A 19,144-nucleotide genomic window follows, 5' to 3' on the forward strand; every position below is an offset into this window, starting at 1 on the left:
TCGACTTCAGATGATGTAGCAGTGCTAGTGGTCTCAGTTTGAGATGATGTAGCAGCGCTCGTAGTTAAATTAGTAGATGATGCCAGGGAACTGACAACTCTCGTTTCAGTAGATGTAGTAGCACTGGTGGTTAGATATTCGGATGATGTGGTAGGTTCAGTTGATCTGTGAGTAGATGGACTATTGGATGAGAGAACACTAGTTGGTGTTTCAATCTCGTAAATGGTCTCGTACGTAGTCAAACCGTTCACGCCAGTATAAAAAGACGTTTGTGTCAGTGTTGTTGTATATGCTCCTGTCCATGGTGCTGTTCTGGTCCTTGCTATGGCAGCAAGTGTGTGTCTTGCAGGATCTGTAATAGTACAGTTGGCTTGAGCCAGGTTATTGTCAAAAGAATAGACAAACCCTTCGTAGTCATCGTAAATAGTAGTACCGTTTGGTAATGTCATTAAAATTGGAAGTGTAGCCGAAGAATTAGCATTCGAAAAAACTATTTTCATTGGGTAGTAGTAACCAGCATACATGTATACTGACCCTTCGACATACTCGTCCTGTTTTCCGACACCATCGACTGTGAAATCGGTTGAAGTGACAGGTGATCGCTGTTGTTCGCAGCATCCGAATGCAGCGTCACCTCCAACTGATAAAATTGCTGAGTCATCTACCCTTGGAAAGGTAAATGTGTAAGAACCATTTTCTGGTGGTAAAAAGTAGCCTGTCATTTCCACAGTTACGTTTGTTGGAGTAGTATAGAAGCCAAATAGATCTGAACTCCAATAAGCAGCATCTGGGTTGCAATCAGCTGTATCTCGTTTCATAGGAACATTTCCACTGGAACAGTTTTCATCGTAACGCTTCATAAGCGCAACTTCATTAGTAGGGGTGGAATCATCGTCAGAGCATGTGGGAGTGCTATCACAAGGAATGTCATAATAAATGGAAAGAGCCGTCTGTCCACTAACAGAGCCCACTTTTTTTGTATTGGCATATCCATAGGCCATATATGCAGAATCAGTATATGTGGATTTGTCACCTAACGCATACTCGTAAAAGTTGATATTCATCCCATTTTCCCTCTCGTTTGTAGGCAGACATGCTTCTGTACTCGCCGAAGCAGCATTAGCTAGCGCCAAGAAAGCCAAGAGCGCTGAAAATACACGATGATGGATAGGCATTTTTGCGGGCGTTGATGCATATTGATTTTTCCCGAATACTACCAACAAGAAATCATAAAACAAAAGAAAAAAACTGCTCTTATGTATAAAGTATTTTGGGGCGAGTCATCTCTTGCACAGTAGACGAGTATTTCCAGGTAAGTTTGAGAAGAACGTGGTTTGGTTTTCACAACAGAAATTCCAAGCAGGGGTCCTTACGACTGATGTTTCCCTGCAGTTAAATTCGATGTGCATATGGAGTACGCCCTTTCCACTAAGGGCCTCGGAAATGAATTACCAGGTAAGCCAAAAACAAAAAAAAGGAAAAGCGGACTGTTATTGCAAAAGATGCTTCAAAACTTGCTTTGTAATACACAAGAATCGCGCAGTAAAGCTTTAGTTACTTATTGTGTTCTCCTAGGTCCGCTTAATTAAACTCTAAGCTTAAACGCCACCAAGCAGGGTTCAGATTCTATGCACCGGTGTGAAAATTTCAGCGACTTCACTGGCCCGTTTTACGAAAGTATTCGGATCAATGTGTTCCTCCCTTATCATATAAACGATTACTATCATTAGGGCTATGCGTTTCTGTAGACGGATGACAGAAAAGAAACGAAAAAAGCAGATGCAACGCCGGAATATTCCGTCAAGGAAAATTCATAATTTCTCCGCTGCAGGGTTTTCAGAGGCATGGGAAAATAAGAAAAATACCTTAACTCAAAATGTCAAATAAACTTTGTCGGTCATAGGGCTTGGTGCCGACAAAGAAGAAATTAATCGAACCTATACACAAAATAAGGTGATGTTTACTCAAGCCTGGCGGGTTCCATTCCAACAATCCCAGTAGAGACTATCTGCGATGCCCGACGCCACTTTATAAAATTTTGACTCAAATCGAAATTTTTGCTCGCCAGAACGTGCCTTCGATGAGATGCGAGTGCGCCTGTGGAAGAAAGATTATTTGTTAGAGCAACTCTTTCGACTACGAGGTGTACTTTCAGAGCTAAGAACGGGCAACACGATTTCGAATTTTTTTTTGCACTTGTAACCAGTTTGCATTACTCAACAACTCTCCAATCTTTAACATAGCTGCTAATTTGTGCTTCAAAATGTATTTTTAAAGTAATCCTTGTAGGGGCCCAGAACTCAGACCACAAATGATAAAGAAAGTGGCTGCTTCAAGACATTTTGCTCATTTCAACAGCGACCCATATTGGCCTTAAGCAGTTGCTGGACCCGAGCTGATTTTTTTAGCAAATACGCCCTGTTGCTTTCTTTTTCTTAAAATTTCATTTTTCCTTTGTCACGACGGCTGGCGTCAACGTGATAAGGTGAAAAGATACGAAAAAGACCAGTATCTTTCTCCAAGACTTTCTTAGTTCGGGATAACTAAATGCGCTTGACACACTCGACAAAACTCAATTGTCATAAAATTTTTACGTACAATTTTTCAAATTTTCAAGCCGACAGATGAAAAATTGCTCCCTCGTTTTGTTTGTCCTGCACGAATCTTCGAATTCCGGTTTTTGACCCGCATAAAATAAGGTTAGCGACCGAGGTTTCTGTAAAGATTGTTACGTCAGTAACACGGTAAGAAGAAGTAGAGAAGGGTACTAGCGCAAGAATGTGAAAGTTTTTGGAGATGCAAGAATGTTGAAAACTTCGGCAGATGCAATGAAGGTAATAATCTTCAAGTCAGCACTGAAAGTTCTTGCGCTTTAAAACAGAGTAACACTCCTAAGATCAACCTGTTCAATAACTGCTACGAACAGAATCTCTCTTCTTTTGGCCTTTGGTGCTTCTTGCTAGATGAATAGTTACAAATAATACCAAGTTTGCTACATAAAAGGATGAAGAAGCATGTGAACTCATGAAAAATGAAAGCCGCTAACCCACGGCGCGGATTAGTCTTGAAAAGCCCAGATAAAAATATATAGTACCATTTTTCGCAAAATATTTAGTGTTTTTTGACGTTATTGACCAGTCAAAATTTTATATTCTTGTCTTATGGTTAGTTTTTATTGGTGTTATTTATTTATGTGGTATTGGAGTTACAAAGTTTTTGTCTTTACGTACCCATTATTAAATGCATGCAGTAAATCTAAACCGGTTGTACGTTCATTACTTATCAAAATTTTGATTTGTAAAGAATTTTAACCGAGATTCTACTCTTGAAAGCCGTATGCATGTGGCCCATTCATTATATACGAAAACATTAAAGAGCCATCTAGCGGCTCATGTATGTTCAATGCACAATACCTTAAGAGAACACTAATACAATTTTACTTAAATATTACTATGATGTATATTTAGTGAGCCATTACTCATCTTTTTCATCGGAGGGCTCTACCGTACTATTCGATGGTATAGGTACCTTTGGCAAGCAGTTTGGCCTTATTGATAGGAAATGATTCAACGGACAAACTTTTCTTCAGGATAGTCTCTCTTTCAACAGCGCTACATAACACTTTAGAGTACTAGGTCACATTTCAAGATCAGCTAACTCAAATAATTATTTTTGCAAATTAAAAACAAAAATATCAAAAAAAAATAATTATTCATCTACCTTTTATGTTTTGTTGTTCAAACAAAAATTTTAGGCAATTTGGTAGCCTATATATAAGTTGGGCCCAACATGAGTATATGTTCACCATTGCCTAGCCAGCGATTTCCTTACAAAAACATTTTTATGTCCATATATACATAAACAATTATTGCAATTATAGGGAAGCATTTATCCAGTTATGCCAATAACACCAGGTGTATATCTTCATAAACATGAGGATGTGTCAAATACAGGTGTTTAAGTTCGTATTTGGGCACTGAAATATTAGGCGAAGGCAGTTTTAAGACGCGACCGCCTTCGTAGACCGATAAATACACCGCTTAAACTTCTCTATCTCTATCATTGGTACTCAATCATAGCGGCTATACTTACTGGGAAGACTTGCAATTGACCTGTTTGAAGGACCAGCTCTTACATTGACGTTTTTAGAACGATCGTTAAATGGTTTATTTCTTCTTGGCAAAAAACTGGATATGACCGATTTGGCACCGCTTTCCGCAGCTTCGTTTAGTGTGGATGGAGGATCTATGCTTTTAATCCAAAAGTTCGCTAAGAGCCAACCTGCAATGCCCAGTAAAATCAAGAAACCCAATATACCGAACCACCACGAAACAGTTGTACTTTTTCCTCCTGGCACCGGAACGTTCATACCAAACAGACCGGTGATAACGTTCAAAGGAACTAGCATTACACCTAACATCGTGACTTTTCCTAGCATTTCCGTAACTTTGTTATTCGAATTAAATGATTCTACTTGCAACTGAGCCAAATAGTTTGCATGTGATCTAGAGAAAATCTTTTCATATGCCAACAAATTTTGAAACATCGTGAGCAAATGATCTTGGATATCCCCTAAATACAATGCAATATCCCCTCTTGGTTGTGAAGTTGTGGGCACATAGTTGTTTGGTAAAGTTGCATAGCTGTTATTATTAGTGTGATTAGCATTATCTTGTCTTGCTTGTAAATTCGCAATGTTGATTTGTGATGTTAGCGCTGGCCCAATACCGTTGGCTTCATCATGACATCTTTTGGCAAACATTTTGATGACATCGGCCTTACCACTTAAAAGTCTCATTAGCGTCATTGTCTTGCGTCTACTTTCACCAATTCTTTGCAGCATGGCCGAAAAGTCCATGTCACGAGCCATGAATACGGAATCTTCAATAGAGTCTGCTTCATATTCGATGGATTGAATGACCGGAGCAAAACTATCTGTGATATCATCGATCAAGGCATAACATAACCAATCCGAATTGACGTTGACGTAATCTCGTAGTTGTCTTACACGTCTTCTAACATTAGCACAATGTGAAATTGGACCAAAATGGAAGGTCAAAACACCAGATCTACAAACGACAATGTAAACGTTAATGGGCTCTAAGAAATCTTCCGATTCTTTGTCGTTTTCAAATGTATGGAAACAAACAAAATAATACGACTTAAAAAGCTCCACTTTTTCACGAGTTTCTTGCATTCTAATATCTTCTGCCGTCAATGGATGAATTCCAAAAGCCTTTGCTATGCAACGCATTTCGTCATCGGTTGGGCAACTGCAATCTAACCACCAAGTTGGTTCCCCCCCTCTGAACAATTCATAGAATGACTGACCCTCACACACCAAGGACGGAATATCACTAGCATGCACGGTTTCATCAGATTCTGAACAGAAAAATGAAAACCTGTTGGGAATTTGAAAATCTGTATTCTCGTATGACAAATACGCTGGATTATGGGATGGAATTTTGTCGTCTTCTTCTTCAACTTTGTTTTTACCAAATGATACGCCAGGACGTGGTCCAGATTTGTCATCTTCATCCTCGTCTTCCTTCTTCTTACAAATGTCTGCTTCATTGGTACTATTACTATATCCACCAGTCTGCGAAATTCTAGGCGTGTATTTGAGGGCTGCCGAGGACCCCGAAGTGGAAGTAGAGCTTGTAAATCCAATATCATGAGACATATTACCAACCATTTGTTCATTGGACCCTTGAAGGCTGGCCAGGTACTGTTTCTTTTCTGCAGTCGCGAACTGGGCGTATTCTTCTATTTCATCGAAATCTATACCATTAACTCTCGTGTGCAGTTGCGGATGCATCGGGAAACAAACATCTTCCTCCGTCTCTTGTGATTCTCTCGAGGGCTGGGAAACATCGCTATCAAAAGAGGCTCTAGTGTTTGTGTGTACTGGTTTTCTTTCCTGTGGATCATCTCCTGATTGTTGCGATGCGCTTTTTGCAAGTACAGCCATGGGGTCAATGGATGAATGCGTAGATGTTCTGGAGGATGTTCTCTTCTTGGGCTTTGCCTGCTTGCAATGAGTGTCAATTTTCATTTCCAGCGGATTTTCAAGAAGTACTGAGGCTTTATGAACTTTTATCACAGTACCTATGGAAGAAGATGAACTTAACTTGGGTTTGTTGCTTGAATAAGTGGTAGATAATGGCGTATTATAATTACGTTTTATACTTATATCGTTGGACGAACGGTTATTACTACTCGCCTCGTAAAGCTGGACTTGGCGCGGCATGGAATATGCTAATCTAGATGACCTCACGTTAGAAGTTGAGGTCGAAATCGCAGAGGCTCTCAGCTGATGATGAGCAGCTGTTTCATTCAGTTCAGGGTCTGCATCTTCAGGATTCATTCGATCTCTATCAGGTGTAATCTCAACCTCCTTATGATCTTCATGTTTCGCTGCCTTCTTCTGCTTTCTGGGAGCAGCGAGCTTAGCTATTTCCTGTCGCTTCAATCCGGGGGCTTGGTGACGAACTGGTAACAAATCGGGGTGTTGCCTGTGGTCATATAATCCTGTGTGGTCTTCAGTTTTCATGGAAACCATAGAGTTGTTCAATGAGTTTGGCCTCGATAGATTAGACGATGACTCAGAGGAACTGGATGAGGACGACATTGTTAGGTTTTTTCACGCTTTCTCACAATATTCGATGACCTGTGATAAGAATGTGCAGTATTCTTTTGTCGAATTTTCTGTTCAACTAACGGCACACTTTCATGTAGAAATGTTATTTGGTACTTGTCTTCCGTTAGTACGATACTTTTCTTGGCAAACTATCTAATGCAAACAAAACTAAGTTGTTTCGTATTGATTCTATTATTCTATAAGTCGATGGATTCTCGAGCCAAACGATTCACTCTCCAATTGATTTGAGGTAGAAAATGCATTTCTCTTCCCAGAAATGGTTAATTACACATGTGACTGAATTGGTCGATGGCTGCTTTTATTAAAATTTTTGTCTAGGATATCGCTTTCGCAGCTTAAAACCGGACAGTCTGTGAAAAATGTGCCAAAGAGAGCAAATGGTGATGTGAATAACAAAAATACCAACTGCATGTGCGTCTTGCAATGAGCAACATTTTTGTTCGATGACCGGTTCTTTAAAGGTGAGGGGGACATTGTACATCTTACTGCAGCCGCGATGCGCTGCCAGTCCTAATAAATATGTTGTGTAGTCCCCTTAACACAGAAGACCGTTCTTGTTTATCAGCTAACAAAAAGCTTCGCATTTTAGAGATGCTTCCATGCATGGAGTTCCAGGTAGGAATGTTAGCACACAGTAAAGCATGCTTGTCTATTTTCTCTCAATAGGTACTATGGACTGTAGAACTTTGCAGCTGTTTGTATTTCGGTAATGTGCATAAGTACGTTTGCGCGCTTATCATATTTTGATCTTTTAACCCACTTACTCGAGCAATCTGATTTGGAATATAGACTATAGCATTCGGCAGGTAGTTGACGGCGAAATGCAGTTGCGGTTTCAGTTCTTGATCGATTAGTGTTTCTAAGACATCATTCTCCGTTTCTGACCTTAATTTTTTCATGAAGTAAACAAGAAAAAGCTGAAAAAGTTCAAAGAGAAACATAATTAAATTGGAAAAAGAGACTGAGTAAACATCGGTCAAAAAAGCAATATAACATGTCTGGTGAAGAGGTAGAGAAATTTGCTAACGTCGAGGAAATAGACTCTTCCCCAAAAGAAGAAATTGGAGCTACATTTATAGTACCTAAGTTACTTATCAAAGAGCATGAACGGGTTATACTCAAACAGATTCTACAGATTCTAAACCAAGATGAATTACTACAGGCTCCACTAGACAGATTCCCTTACAGGAGACTTGAGTTACCAAAGTACACAGATCAGTCGAAGACCAGAGACGCAACAAACACTTCTTATATAATGGAACAAAGGGATGTATATGGTGAGAAAAAGATAGGATTGAATGGTGAACTGTTTGGTGGCAGACACTATTTGTTCAATATGTTTACCTTTGCAGCTAGTGGAAACGTTCTTCTCACGCTTTTAAAAGACGTTATTAAAGTACTGTACCAGGATGATTTGAAATATGACGAACATGAGTTTATCGATCAGCATAGTCAAATTTTGGTAAAAGAAACTACAGAAGATCAAACGAATTTTTTAATCACGCACGGAATTCTCCCCAAAGGGTCTGTTGGCCCTTTTAAGTATATAACTGCCAAATCAGCGTTTGTCGAATTTGGTGCCTCTGTTATCGTTGGTGGCCAGCGTATCGTTGATGATTATTGGGAAACGTTAGCCAAAAAGCAAAACTTATCATCACACCAAAGAGTATTCAAATTAACAACAAAGTTAATCTCAAAAATATCACTTCTACGCCCCTCGTTTYAAAATAATGAAAAGGATAACGTTAAAATAATCGGTGAGAATTCTGACACAAGCGGAAGTACAATTTCGAACTATAAATTTGAATCACCATACCCAATCGTCACAGAACAACCGTCAGCAGAGATCAGAGAAGCGTACATTGAAAACTTTGCCAAAGGTGAGCACATTTCCGCAATTGTTCCTGGGCAAAGTATCAGTGGAACACTAGAACTAAGTGCCCAATTTAGAGTACCGCGTTATCATAGTAAAAACTCATTTCAACAATCCTTGCAAATGAAAGCAATGGATATACCCATTGGGAAACATGAAGAACTACTAGAACAATATGAAACTCAAACGCCTGATGGATCCACATCAACTTCTCTGCCCAACAATATCCCGTCTGTTAATCCTAGTAATAAACCCATCAAGCGAATGCTGAGTAGTATTCTTGATATTAACGTGTCATCATCAAAGAACAAGAAATCTGAAGAAAACGAAATGATAAAACCCATAAACAAAGGTTTGCTTAAAAATAATACGTCGCTAAATATAAATGGCTGGAAATTTGAATCGCTGCCCTTAAAATCCACGGAACACTCAGGAAACCAGCAGTATTATAGAGGATTGCCATTATACGAAAAATCTGCGCTCCTGGAAAGGTTAAAACAGCTGACGCCGAACGAAATCAAAGAATTAGAGCACTTACACGACGCTGTTTTTGTTAATACAGGTTTACAAAATGTTAGAAAAGTTAGGACAAAGAAATGGAAAAAATACTGGCAGTATAAAGCAGGTATTCCAATTGGTTTAAAACGTTCCCAGGTGGATGAGTTCAAAAACCAATATTTGAAAGACGTGTTGGAGCAGACGAGTGTCACTACAACGTTTAACGAGGTAACGAATATGGATGAAACATTAACGACGAAAAGGATACCAAACGCAAATTTCTTAGGGAACTGTAATGTCAAAGGGTTCGATCCTCCATATATTTACCCTCGTCTGAATAAATCGCCACAAAACAACCCTGAAAACAAGGAAACTCTCAAGCCAGAAATTGATGTGTCAAATAAAATTTCTGCCTCAATGATGACGACAACAATGGCGACCAAAACGGGCACTTTTCCAACCTCAACAATGGAATAACAATGGACAGATATTGGAATGAACAGATACATTGTATGAAAAAAAATGCCTCCCGATCGGTTAGTGGATATTTTTAAGGGGATAAGGTAAACTATTGTTCGTTATTTTATATACGTATACGTATTCTTTTATGTATATACATATATAAGGAATGCATGTGCACAATTAGTTTTAGTAAACAATTGCCAAAAATCATAATAGTTTGGTCTTGATAATCTCTTGTCTGATTTTAAATGTATAGTACGCCATTATTAACATAATGAAAATTAATGGAAGCAGCCAAATCATCAATTTTCTGGCAATTTCATCCACTTGAGGACCACCTTGACCATGGCGTTTTGCAGCTTCTCTATATTTTTCTTGTTCTACCACTATTTTTTCCAACTTTTGGTTCAGAGATAAGAAATCTTTGTACTCTTCTTTATCTTCAGCAATGATGTCCTCAGTAGAAACTCCCTTTTTGTTATCAGTAGATTGCTTTGTGGAACGTTGGTTGGTTAAAGAAGCCATGAATGATAGTAATTCTTGTTGTACTTTAATGACATCATTCAACTTTCCATCTAAAGCGTTGATGTCGTTAGCGAGAATCTTACCTTCGATTCTATCTAGCTTCTTATAGAGTTCATAGTTAGAAATTTTGTCCTTATCAGCATCGAAAACTGTCTTTTCGATCTGCTTTTCTTTGCCGGTCTTTTGATCAATAATTTTCGTGATCATTTTTGGCTGGCCCATTGCGTTAACGTTAGGAATCAAAGAATCTTCAATAACACCATTAAACAATTGCATTTTTAAAATTTCAAATGATTCTGCATTCTTATCCACTCTCCCGTTTTCAGCACTTACACCGATATGGTATGACCCAGTAGGAAAGCGAATTTTTCTAGTTTGGAAACAGACTTTATTATCCACTTGCACTTTCAATAGGTTATTGTCGTCGATATCATAAGTGACTCTAATTGTTGAAGGAACAGAAGAGTCCTGGTAACCCATTAAACAGGAGGCAAAACTTCTTTCATAAATATTCGCAATCTCCACAGGTTTTTGGCCGTCATTTAGTTGACCACGAAGAGTAGAACCCAAGGGACCGTTATTATCAACCAGCAATTGTAGACCATCATACTTGGCTGGGCCATTGTACAGACTCTTGTCACTTGGTATACCAGAATCTTGAACAAACCAAAACGATATACCACCATCAGTCTTACCAGAATAGCCGACGCTTCTAAAAGTCCACTCCAAAGTAAAAGAATCTTTCAAATTGAACGCTTGCTTCAACCAAAGCGAACCCTTGGTGTTTTGCTTAGAAGTTAATACAACTCTACCTTCTTCCAAACTAGCTTGCTCGCCAGCCTGCCAGTTACTAGGCACTTTACGTAGGTTAATCAGGTGAGGAAGCGAGTAATCTGAGTTCAACTTAGATGCATCTGAATTGTCTGCCAACGGGTGAGTTTCTGACAAACCTGTCCACATCGCAAGCACGGTGAAAAGAGTCAGCAGCGCTGTATATCTAGTAATCATGTTTGTAATCATCGCAATGTGAATTTTCCGGGGCTAACTATCTGCAAATGTATCAACTGAAGCGTGAACTCAGTCCCAATTAAGACCTTTTTCATTAAAAGATCAAAACATTTCCGAGAACGCTAGAAAATCACACCTCGTGTAGGATGACATCACGTCATAATACATGACAATAATGTATGAAATTATAGATATTATGAAACAATGATATGTTAAGTGGTATCGTACTCGGTATCGTACACCAGCAAGCCGGTATGCTATCGTTTTGTGATTATTTCTGGTCTGAGGACCTTGCCTCTGGTCTGGAGGTGCTATTTGACCGGCTGTACCATGGTTGTGAGCAATGCGACTTGTTCATTCAGTTATTTGCGTCAAGAATGCAGTTTGAAGTCAGTCATGGGAGGCAATTATTTGGAATAGAAGCCGGTATGAATAATTTGAAGGTAGTACAGGAAGATGAGCAGGAAACTGTGACGGTGGCCAGGGCTCTGAGAGGAATTTTGCAAGAAATGTCGCAAGAAGGGACGCATCACTTGACAATAGCATCGAACATCGAAAGTTTGGTGTTGCAACCATTCAGTAAGTGGTGCGTGGAACATAGGGAAAGGATTCAGTACTCTGAAAAGACCTTGCTGACCAACGTCAACAATTTCAGGAAATCTAAGAAATACGTCAGCAAACTGGAGAAAGAGTACTTTAATAAATGCAGACAATTAGAAGAATTTAAGAGAAGTAATTTCAACGACAATGAGCTGGCCAATGCCATGAAATCATTGACAGTACAACACAAATACGAAGAGGATTTAGCTAGGGAAAAAGATCACCGGTTTTTTAATCAAATAGCAGGAATAGATTTTGATTACAAGACTATGAAAGAGACTCTTCAACTGTTGTTGACCAAACTGCCCAAATCTGATTACAAACTGCCCCTTATTAGCTATTCTTTGAGTAACACTAATAATGGGGGGGAAATAACCAAATTTCTCCTGGACCACATGTCATTAAAGGATATTGACCAAGCAGAAACTTTTGGCCAGGATTTGTTAAGTTTGGGCTTTTTAAAATATTGTAATGGTGTCGGTACAACATTTGTCAATTCCAAGAAGTTCCAATACCAGTGGAAGAACACCGCGTACTTGTTCGCCAATGTGCCAATGCCCGGCTCAGACGATACCGTCACTGGTGAATCTTTGATATCCAGGTTTAACAACTGGGACAGTTCATCAGCAAAGGAAATCATTCAGTCTAAAATCAGTAATGATCAACGGGCTACATCAATCCAGGCTCCTCATATCTCGGATAGTGAGAGGATCCTCTTCAAAATGATGGATGGACTTAAAGCGTCAGATACGAAGTATTATCAAGAATGCTTTAAAATGGATGCTTTGAGATGCTCCATAGAGGAGTTATTGATCGATCACTTATCGTTTATGGAAAAGTGCGAAACTGATAGACTAAATGCCATCAAGAAAGCCACGTTGGATTTTTGTTCCACTTTGGGCAATAAAATCTCTTCGTTGAAACTGTGTGTCGATAAAATGCTCTCGTTGGAAAATGATATCGATCCCACGGCAGATCTTTTGCAACTTTTGACCAAATACAAGACGGGAAGTTTCCAGCCTCAAGCCATTGTCTACAACAATTATTACAATCCTGGTTTATTTCAGAACTTTGGTGTTGATTTAGAGACTCGTTGTAGGTTAGACAAGAAAATTGTCCCACTGATAATTTCCTCAATCTTTTCATATATGGACAAGATATATCCTGATTTGCCTAACGACAAAGTGAGAACTTCCATTTGGACTGATTCAGTGAAATTGAGTCTGACACATCAACTTCGAAATTTATTAAATAAGCAACAATTCCATAACGAAGGCGAAATCTTTGATATAATGTCTCAATCGAAGCTGGGACCAAGCACTGTTGCCAGCGTTGTCAAAATTTATTTATTAGAATTACCGGATCCATTGATTCCTAATGATGTATCGGACATTCTTCGGGTACTATACCTTGACTATCCACCATTAGTAAAACCTGCAGATGACGATTCAGATTCCTCTTCTAAGGACCAAGAAAACGACAAAAAAGAGGAAGACTCTGACACTAAGAGAATAAGAGGTCTTTATACAACTTTGTCTTCCTTAAGCAAACCCCATATAGCAACACTAGACGCGATAACCACCCATTTTTACAGATTGATTAAGATTTTAAAAATGGGCCAAGATGGCAATGAAGTGGCTAATGAATTCACCATTTCTATTTCACAAGAGTTTGCAAATTGCATTATTCAATCGAAGATTACGGATGATAACGAAGTCGGCTTTAAAATCTTCTACGACCTGTTGACGCATAAGAAGCAAATTTTCCACGAATTAAAAAGACAAAATTCAAGAAATTAGACACTCAAGATATAGTTTAGTTATTTTGTATAGAATAAGAACTGTTCATCATTCATCTGTACCATTGTTAATGCTTTTCAACCTTTTTGGCACTGGAAATTCAATTTTCTATTCATTATAACTATAGAAACACCCAAAAAAAATAAAATGAAAAAGTATGAAAAAAAGAGTAATAAAGATCTGTCAAAGAGAGTAAAAAGTAGAGCAAAGTGTAATTGAATAAAAATGCTCAAACGTATTGTTGGAATTCCTACAAGGCGTGTTTTCCATAGAAGTGCGTTGTTATTCAGCAATGATTTTGAAACTGTTCATATTCCAAACACCAATCACTTCAAAGATTTACTAATTGCAAAAGGTAAATTTCAAGAGGATCAAGCAACAACGATAGTGGAAATAATGACAGAAGCTATTAGGGGCGGGGTGTATCATGTCTCACAAGATCTGGCTAAGAGAGAAAAATTGACACAACTAAGTTACCAACAGCGTGTTGATTTCGCGAAGTTGAGAGATCAGCTACTAAGTGCTGATAGAAGTGAATTTCATAACATCCAAAACGAATACGAGAGTGTGAAAAATGATCTGGAGAAGTTGAGAAATAAACTAAGAGAAGAAATTACAAAGACTAACGCAGGCTTTAAGCTAGATCTGTCCTTAGAAAAAGGTAGAATTAGGGAAGAAAGTAGTCATCATGACTTGAAAATAAAGGAAATCGACACAAAAATCGAGCAAGAAGTGACCAACATGAAAATGCAAATTGATTCTGTAAAGACTCAAGTCATGCAATGGTTGATAGGTGTCTGCACGGGTACCTTTGCACTCGTATTAGCATACATGAGACTATTGACGTAGTAATGGTAGGTGGGAAAAAAGGCAGGATCAAAACTCGAAAACAGCGTTTATATTTTGTAGAAACACAGTTCAGTAAAAGTACACATTCAATAACGTAGTGAGAGTATATTTATTATATATATGGGGGGGAATAAAGAAACAACAAATAACAAAAGCATAATCATATAACATCAAAGAGCAGATATTATAAGTCGAATATTTCAGTTAAAATTCTGACGGTGTCATCTGGAGATTGAACTGAATGTCCGATGGTTCTTTCGTCAGCAAAGATTTCGTAATCGTTACCACCAACCATGGTCTTGTCACCAAAGAAATGTATTTCTTTGAAACCATCCTTAGCAACGTGTTGCAAACAGTAGGTCTTATCCCAACCAGCTGGGAAGACATCAAAGGAGATTTGGCCACCAATGGAGAAAGTCAAACCGTAGTCTGGGAATTCCTTTTTCAAAGCTTCAACGAATTTAGCTCTAATTTGGTGTACTTTGTCGTACCTTTCGAATTCGTTTCTTTCTTCGGTGGAAGCATTTCTACCGATTGGGGAAATGTTGATCATACCATTTCTGAATTCCAAGAAAGTACCTCTTCTCTTTGGCAAGTCAATTTCCGACAAGTATCTTAAAACGAACACAGCCAATTTGTTGTATTTTTCTTCACCGAGCCAGTTGATGAAAGATTGGGAAGCCAGTTCCTTACCCAATCTGTAGGCGGTTAAACCATTTTCAGAGAAAGAGTAGTCAAAATCGTTCAAGACGTTTGGACCCAATTGTTCTAATTGCTTGCTCAAATCGGAACCACCAACAAACCCGATACAGCACTTATTTCTCAACTTGATCAAAGTGTTTCTAACTTCTTCGGAAACAGTCAGTCTGGCTGGGGTTAAAGTACCGTCAACATCGAATAAAACCAAAGTCTCTGGCTTTTCCTTGTAAGCGAATTCAGCAATACTCATTTTTGTATGTTTTATTAGTAAATTTAGGTAAGAAGGAGAAAGAAGTAGTAAAGGGAGTTAGTAATTTCTTTTTCGTCAAAGAACTTTATGCTTTGCCAAAAGAAAATAAACAATAAATTGGGAAGAATGAAAAGAACACGTAAAAAAACGGTACTTTTTAATATATTCCAGTATTTTTTTTTTTCATCAACGACAAAAAGAATGTATTTAATATTTTTCGTGTTCCGTGACGAGTATACCGATAAACGCCAAAAGTGCCTTTTATCATTTATTTTGGCCAAAATCGACGTGACCTGTGGATTCAGCGTGCCTGGCAACTTCTCTTTCGCCCACGAAGGTCATCTGGCAGGTGTTACACTTAATCTGAGCCTTGTGAGTGTTGAAGGAGTAGCCAGTTTGCTTCAGGTTAGAGGCTAGTTGCAAAGCTGCCGTTAAAACATCATCTGATTCAGGCTGATTTTTCTTGTCAAAAACAGTTTTGAACTCATTCTTGGTCAAGGAGTCGTAATGAATACCGTTGAACAGGACCAGGATGTAATTGTCGAACTTGTCCTCGTTGAACTTTTCAATCTTGACAGCATCAATATCCACCACGTAAATGGCCACTGCGAGTGTGTCAGATATGATGCCGATCTCGATGGCCCCGCCCCAGGACTCCATTTTCAATATCCATTGGGCATATTCTCGGTTGGGTTTGTCCAAAATGGCGTCGCTGAATTTGACTGGGTTGCTAAGGACCTCCTTGGAGACCATCTCTCTTAGGGCACGGACGTTATCTTGTTTGAAGATACAGTAGGCGATAGCATGGAAGAGGCATGAGTTGTCATCGGGAACAGGATGGACTGATAGAACGTTCTCTCCACCGCCACCAATGGACATTTCTGTGCTCTTCAAAACTCTCTTTGGTTTCGGTTTTGGTGGCGACATGCTAAAACTGTCGTTACTTTGGGAAGTTTCTAGCGTGATCCTTTCACCAGAGTTGATTCCGAGCTCATCTAGCTGGGTTTGCCTCATAGCAGCCTCTTCCTCTTGTAGGTTGATCCGTTGAGGGGGGTATCCAAACCTTAACGTCTTAACATCTATTCCGACATGCTCAATCAGGTCGTTGACTGTGGCGTCCTGCTTCAAGGTAATGACCTGGTTGATGCCTGGACCAGTGACTCTTAACTTCATCTCGAAAGCTTCTCCTGTTGGGTGTTTTTTCTCGATTTCGTCTCTCTTGGTGGAGTTGCCATTTGCCACTGAAATCGGCTTGTTTCGCCCTTTATAGGTAGTTACTACCGTTGCCATACAGAAATAATATATATTGGTATGTAAAAGATACACATCACTACTTCAGTCCTACCAGGTTCAGCTTCACTAGTTGACGGAGGGAACTTGCAATTGAGCGCAAGTAAAACAGATTCAACAGTAGCAGAATGATCGCAATCAAGTATAAGAACAGCCACGTTTCCGTGGTGACCTTGATACCTTGAGGCTCTGCGACAGCTAGTGTGGCGGCAATAACTCCTCTTGGTTGTTCGACGTCTGCCTCCGCTGGCTTCTCTTCCAACTGTTCCTTCTCTGGCTCCTCTTGTTCCTTGTTGATAACAATTTGAGATTCTTCGACATTGTCCTTAACAAATTTGATGAGAATACGTTCCATCAGCTGTCCAGCCTCCAGTTGGCCATTTTTACAGCCGTTTTCGACCATCCCTTTAATCCAGCTGGAACCGGTCCACTCTACCCAAAAGGACACCCGTAGCAAACAGGTTATTTCATCGTTCCAACGAATTAAATACCTTGTCTTGGTCGAGAAACTGCCGCCACTGGGTACGTTCGGTGTGCGTGTGCTGCTGATAATTTCGTAATACGTCTCTGGGTCTGTCCTTTCTATTACTTCTGTAACATAACATGTCGTTGATTTAGGTCCCGCAGGAAAGTGCAATGCCTTTTCGTACGAATACTCTCTTTTCAATGGCATGGGAGCTCCATTAACGCTCGTGAAATCGGGAATCTTGGTGATTTGTGAGCCCTCCTGGCCTCGTAAGAAATCCAAGAGGTACTCGTTCTGTTCAGAATTGAACATAATCTCAAACAGAATACCTGGTGCACAATTGAACGGTAATTCCTTGATAACAAATTCGTTGGCGGCCATTAGTTCGGTGGGAAAGCTTGTTGAATGATGGTATAGTGGACCATCATACTGATACGGTGAATCACTACGTAGTTTATACGCTTTCTCTTTGTCCAGGGAAGGAATATTGCTTTTTGAGGAGGCTTCGTCGGTACAGCCGATGTCATTGTCGTTATCGTTAGTGTCGTTATCATTAATATCTTTATCATTATTGTCTTCGTCGATGGAGTTTATTGCATCGTCGATTTCCTTACCATTGCCTGATTTATCGTTGCTAGAGTTGCGGCTTTCGCTGGCTATGTCCTTTTGCAACAGGGTTCTTGACCACACTTCTTTCATTAGACCAAATGCGGTGTCTCTGGATATAAATCCGTTAAAAAGGGTTTTTCCCATCTTGGTTTCAATGGATATAGCGCTGGGGAATAACCCAGCAGCCGACGTCTTTTCCATAAACGTAATATCTTCGAATGCAATCAGCACTTTAGCGATCCAACCAAGAATATTGGAGTTGAAGCAGAGGTGTGATTCAGTAATGTAGAGCTTCCCTTGGTAAAGCAACTCTCTATTGAGTCCACAGTTAAAATCATCCAACAGCCTATCTTCCCCGGGCAGAGACTTAAATGATTCATGGAAATCCTTGTTCCTTTGCTCAGAGGCGTAGTGGAAAGGCGTGTCCAGATACCTTTCCTCCACGAACCGCTTGTGGTCATAAATGTCATCTTTCAGTAGAGAGGGTGTGCGCCTGGTCTTGACTTCATCAGGCTGTTCTACTTGTTGTAGTGGAGAACCTACTTCAGCAATGGTAGCGTTGCTGATACGACGGCTGGACCTTCTCTTGGAGCCTATGGAAGGCTCCCTCCTATGAGATATGATATTTGGCTGGGATACTGGTGAAGTTGGAGTAGTTGACCTAGAAGTCGGGGATTGTACGTTTGATTTAAACGAAGAGATCATCCCACTAAAGAACGATGACGTCGAAGACGTCATCGATTGGTCGTGTTTGATTTCAGTTGACTGACCATCAGCAGTACTGGGATTCGTGATCACTACGAGTTCTTTGCGTGCACCAGTGATCTCTGCCTCTAGGGGCACATCCTTCAGCAACCCACGTTCACCACCGCTGGCACAGTCATCATCATTGGTATGTTCGAAGGGAGGACCCAATTGCTTCACAGAATCTGTTGTATCCTCGCCATCAGACACCGGCTCCCAATTATCTACATCCGACATTACCACCTATCTTTTTGTGTAGTTGCTTTCTTCACTCTTTTCTTGAATAGGGATATAGTTGAGTGTTTTATTATAATTATTAAGATGCATTACGAAAAAAGGCAAGAATAAGAACTCCCCCCTATTCACGATTACGCGAGCTCTCTGGATGGGTATGCAAACCCAGTATTTTACATGGATAATGAGAGTGGGGGTTGATCGTTTCAGCTGCTCCAGCCCAACCAACGTCAAGGCAGAAATTTTTGAGATTAATCCATTTATATTCGAGAAGTTCCCAGACCCTAGATCACTACGCCATACTGGGTGAACGTACAGGCGAGGCCTAGCTAATCTGAGGGCCAAACATTCAGTACTACACGGATGAGGAAGCTCACAAGAACTTGCCCACGAAGTCCATTACCGTAGGCCACGAATCCAGCAGAATAATCATCGAGAGGTGACAAAATGTCTCTAAATTACTACAGAATGAGCAACACAGTGAACACCGAGCCCAATAGGTATACCGAGGAGTTTCGGTCAAGCCACTACAACTCACAACCTTTCATGCCCTTTGCATCATCGCCTCCTTGTAACG

General features: G+C 39.8%; 9 protein-coding genes across 9 annotated transcripts; 3 read left to right on the top strand and 6 right to left on the bottom strand.

The window, feature by feature from the left end:
- DI49_1606 (uncharacterized protein) lies at positions 1 to 1,175 on the bottom strand (the record flags this gene model as incomplete). The annotated part of the gene is made up of 1 exon (XM_018364787.1): positions 1 to 1,175. A coding segment is annotated over one exon (1,175 nt), but the record flags the coding sequence as incomplete, so codon positions are not given.
- A 2,894-nt stretch (positions 1,176 to 4,069) lies between these two features.
- On the bottom strand, positions 4,070 to 6,631 carry ALR2 (putative Mg(2+) transporter ALR2; the record flags this gene model as incomplete). Its single annotated transcript, XM_018364788.1, has 1 exon — positions 4,070 to 6,631. The coding sequence occupies one exon, from the start codon at positions 6,629 to 6,631 to the stop codon at positions 4,070 to 4,072; it is 2,562 nt and encodes an 853-aa protein (XP_018222491.1).
- Positions 6,632 to 7,655: 1,024 nt separating this feature from the next.
- On the top strand, positions 7,656 to 9,509 carry SWP82 (Swp82p; the record flags this gene model as incomplete). The annotated part of the gene is made up of 1 exon (XM_018364789.1): positions 7,656 to 9,509. The coding sequence occupies one exon, from the start codon at positions 7,656 to 7,658 to the stop codon at positions 9,507 to 9,509; it is 1,854 nt and encodes a 617-aa protein (XP_018222492.1).
- A 192-nt stretch (positions 9,510 to 9,701) lies between these two features.
- EMP47 (Emp47p) lies at positions 9,702 to 11,039 on the bottom strand (the record flags this gene model as incomplete). Its single annotated transcript, XM_018364790.1, has 1 exon — positions 9,702 to 11,039. One exon carries the CDS (start codon positions 11,037 to 11,039, stop codon positions 9,702 to 9,704), a length of 1,338 nt encoding a protein of 445 aa, XP_018222493.1.
- A 197-nt stretch (positions 11,040 to 11,236) lies between these two features.
- Positions 11,237 to 13,426, top strand: RGD2 (GTPase-activating protein RGD2; the record flags this gene model as incomplete). Its single annotated transcript, XM_018364791.1, has 1 exon — positions 11,237 to 13,426. One exon carries the CDS (start codon positions 11,237 to 11,239, stop codon positions 13,424 to 13,426), a length of 2,190 nt encoding a protein of 729 aa, XP_018222494.1.
- A 225-nt stretch (positions 13,427 to 13,651) lies between these two features.
- On the top strand, positions 13,652 to 14,275 carry FMP32 (Fmp32p; the record flags this gene model as incomplete). Its single annotated transcript, XM_018364792.1, has 1 exon — positions 13,652 to 14,275. The coding sequence occupies one exon, from the start codon at positions 13,652 to 13,654 to the stop codon at positions 14,273 to 14,275; it is 624 nt and encodes a 207-aa protein (XP_018222495.1).
- Positions 14,276 to 14,459: 184 nt separating this feature from the next.
- Positions 14,460 to 15,224, bottom strand: SEC53 (phosphomannomutase SEC53; the record flags this gene model as incomplete). The annotated part of the gene is made up of 1 exon (XM_018364793.1): positions 14,460 to 15,224. One exon carries the CDS (start codon positions 15,222 to 15,224, stop codon positions 14,460 to 14,462), a length of 765 nt encoding a protein of 254 aa, XP_018222496.1.
- A 264-nt stretch (positions 15,225 to 15,488) lies between these two features.
- On the bottom strand, positions 15,489 to 16,514 carry OTU1 (ubiquitin-specific protease OTU1; the record flags this gene model as incomplete). The annotated part of the gene is made up of 1 exon (XM_018364794.1): positions 15,489 to 16,514. The coding sequence occupies one exon, from the start codon at positions 16,512 to 16,514 to the stop codon at positions 15,489 to 15,491; it is 1,026 nt and encodes a 341-aa protein (XP_018222497.1).
- Positions 16,515 to 16,554: 40 nt separating this feature from the next.
- On the bottom strand, positions 16,555 to 18,570 carry LAM5 (Lam5p; the record flags this gene model as incomplete). The annotated part of the gene is made up of 1 exon (XM_018364795.1): positions 16,555 to 18,570. One exon carries the CDS (start codon positions 18,568 to 18,570, stop codon positions 16,555 to 16,557), a length of 2,016 nt encoding a protein of 671 aa, XP_018222498.1.
- Between the last annotated feature and the right edge of the window lie 574 nt (positions 18,571 to 19,144).

The sequence above is a fragment of the Saccharomyces eubayanus genome, chromosome VI (assembly GCF_001298625.1).
Source record: "Saccharomyces eubayanus strain FM1318 chromosome VI, whole genome shotgun sequence".
NCBI classification, from domain to species: Eukaryota; Fungi; Ascomycota; class Saccharomycetes; order Saccharomycetales; family Saccharomycetaceae; genus Saccharomyces; species Saccharomyces eubayanus.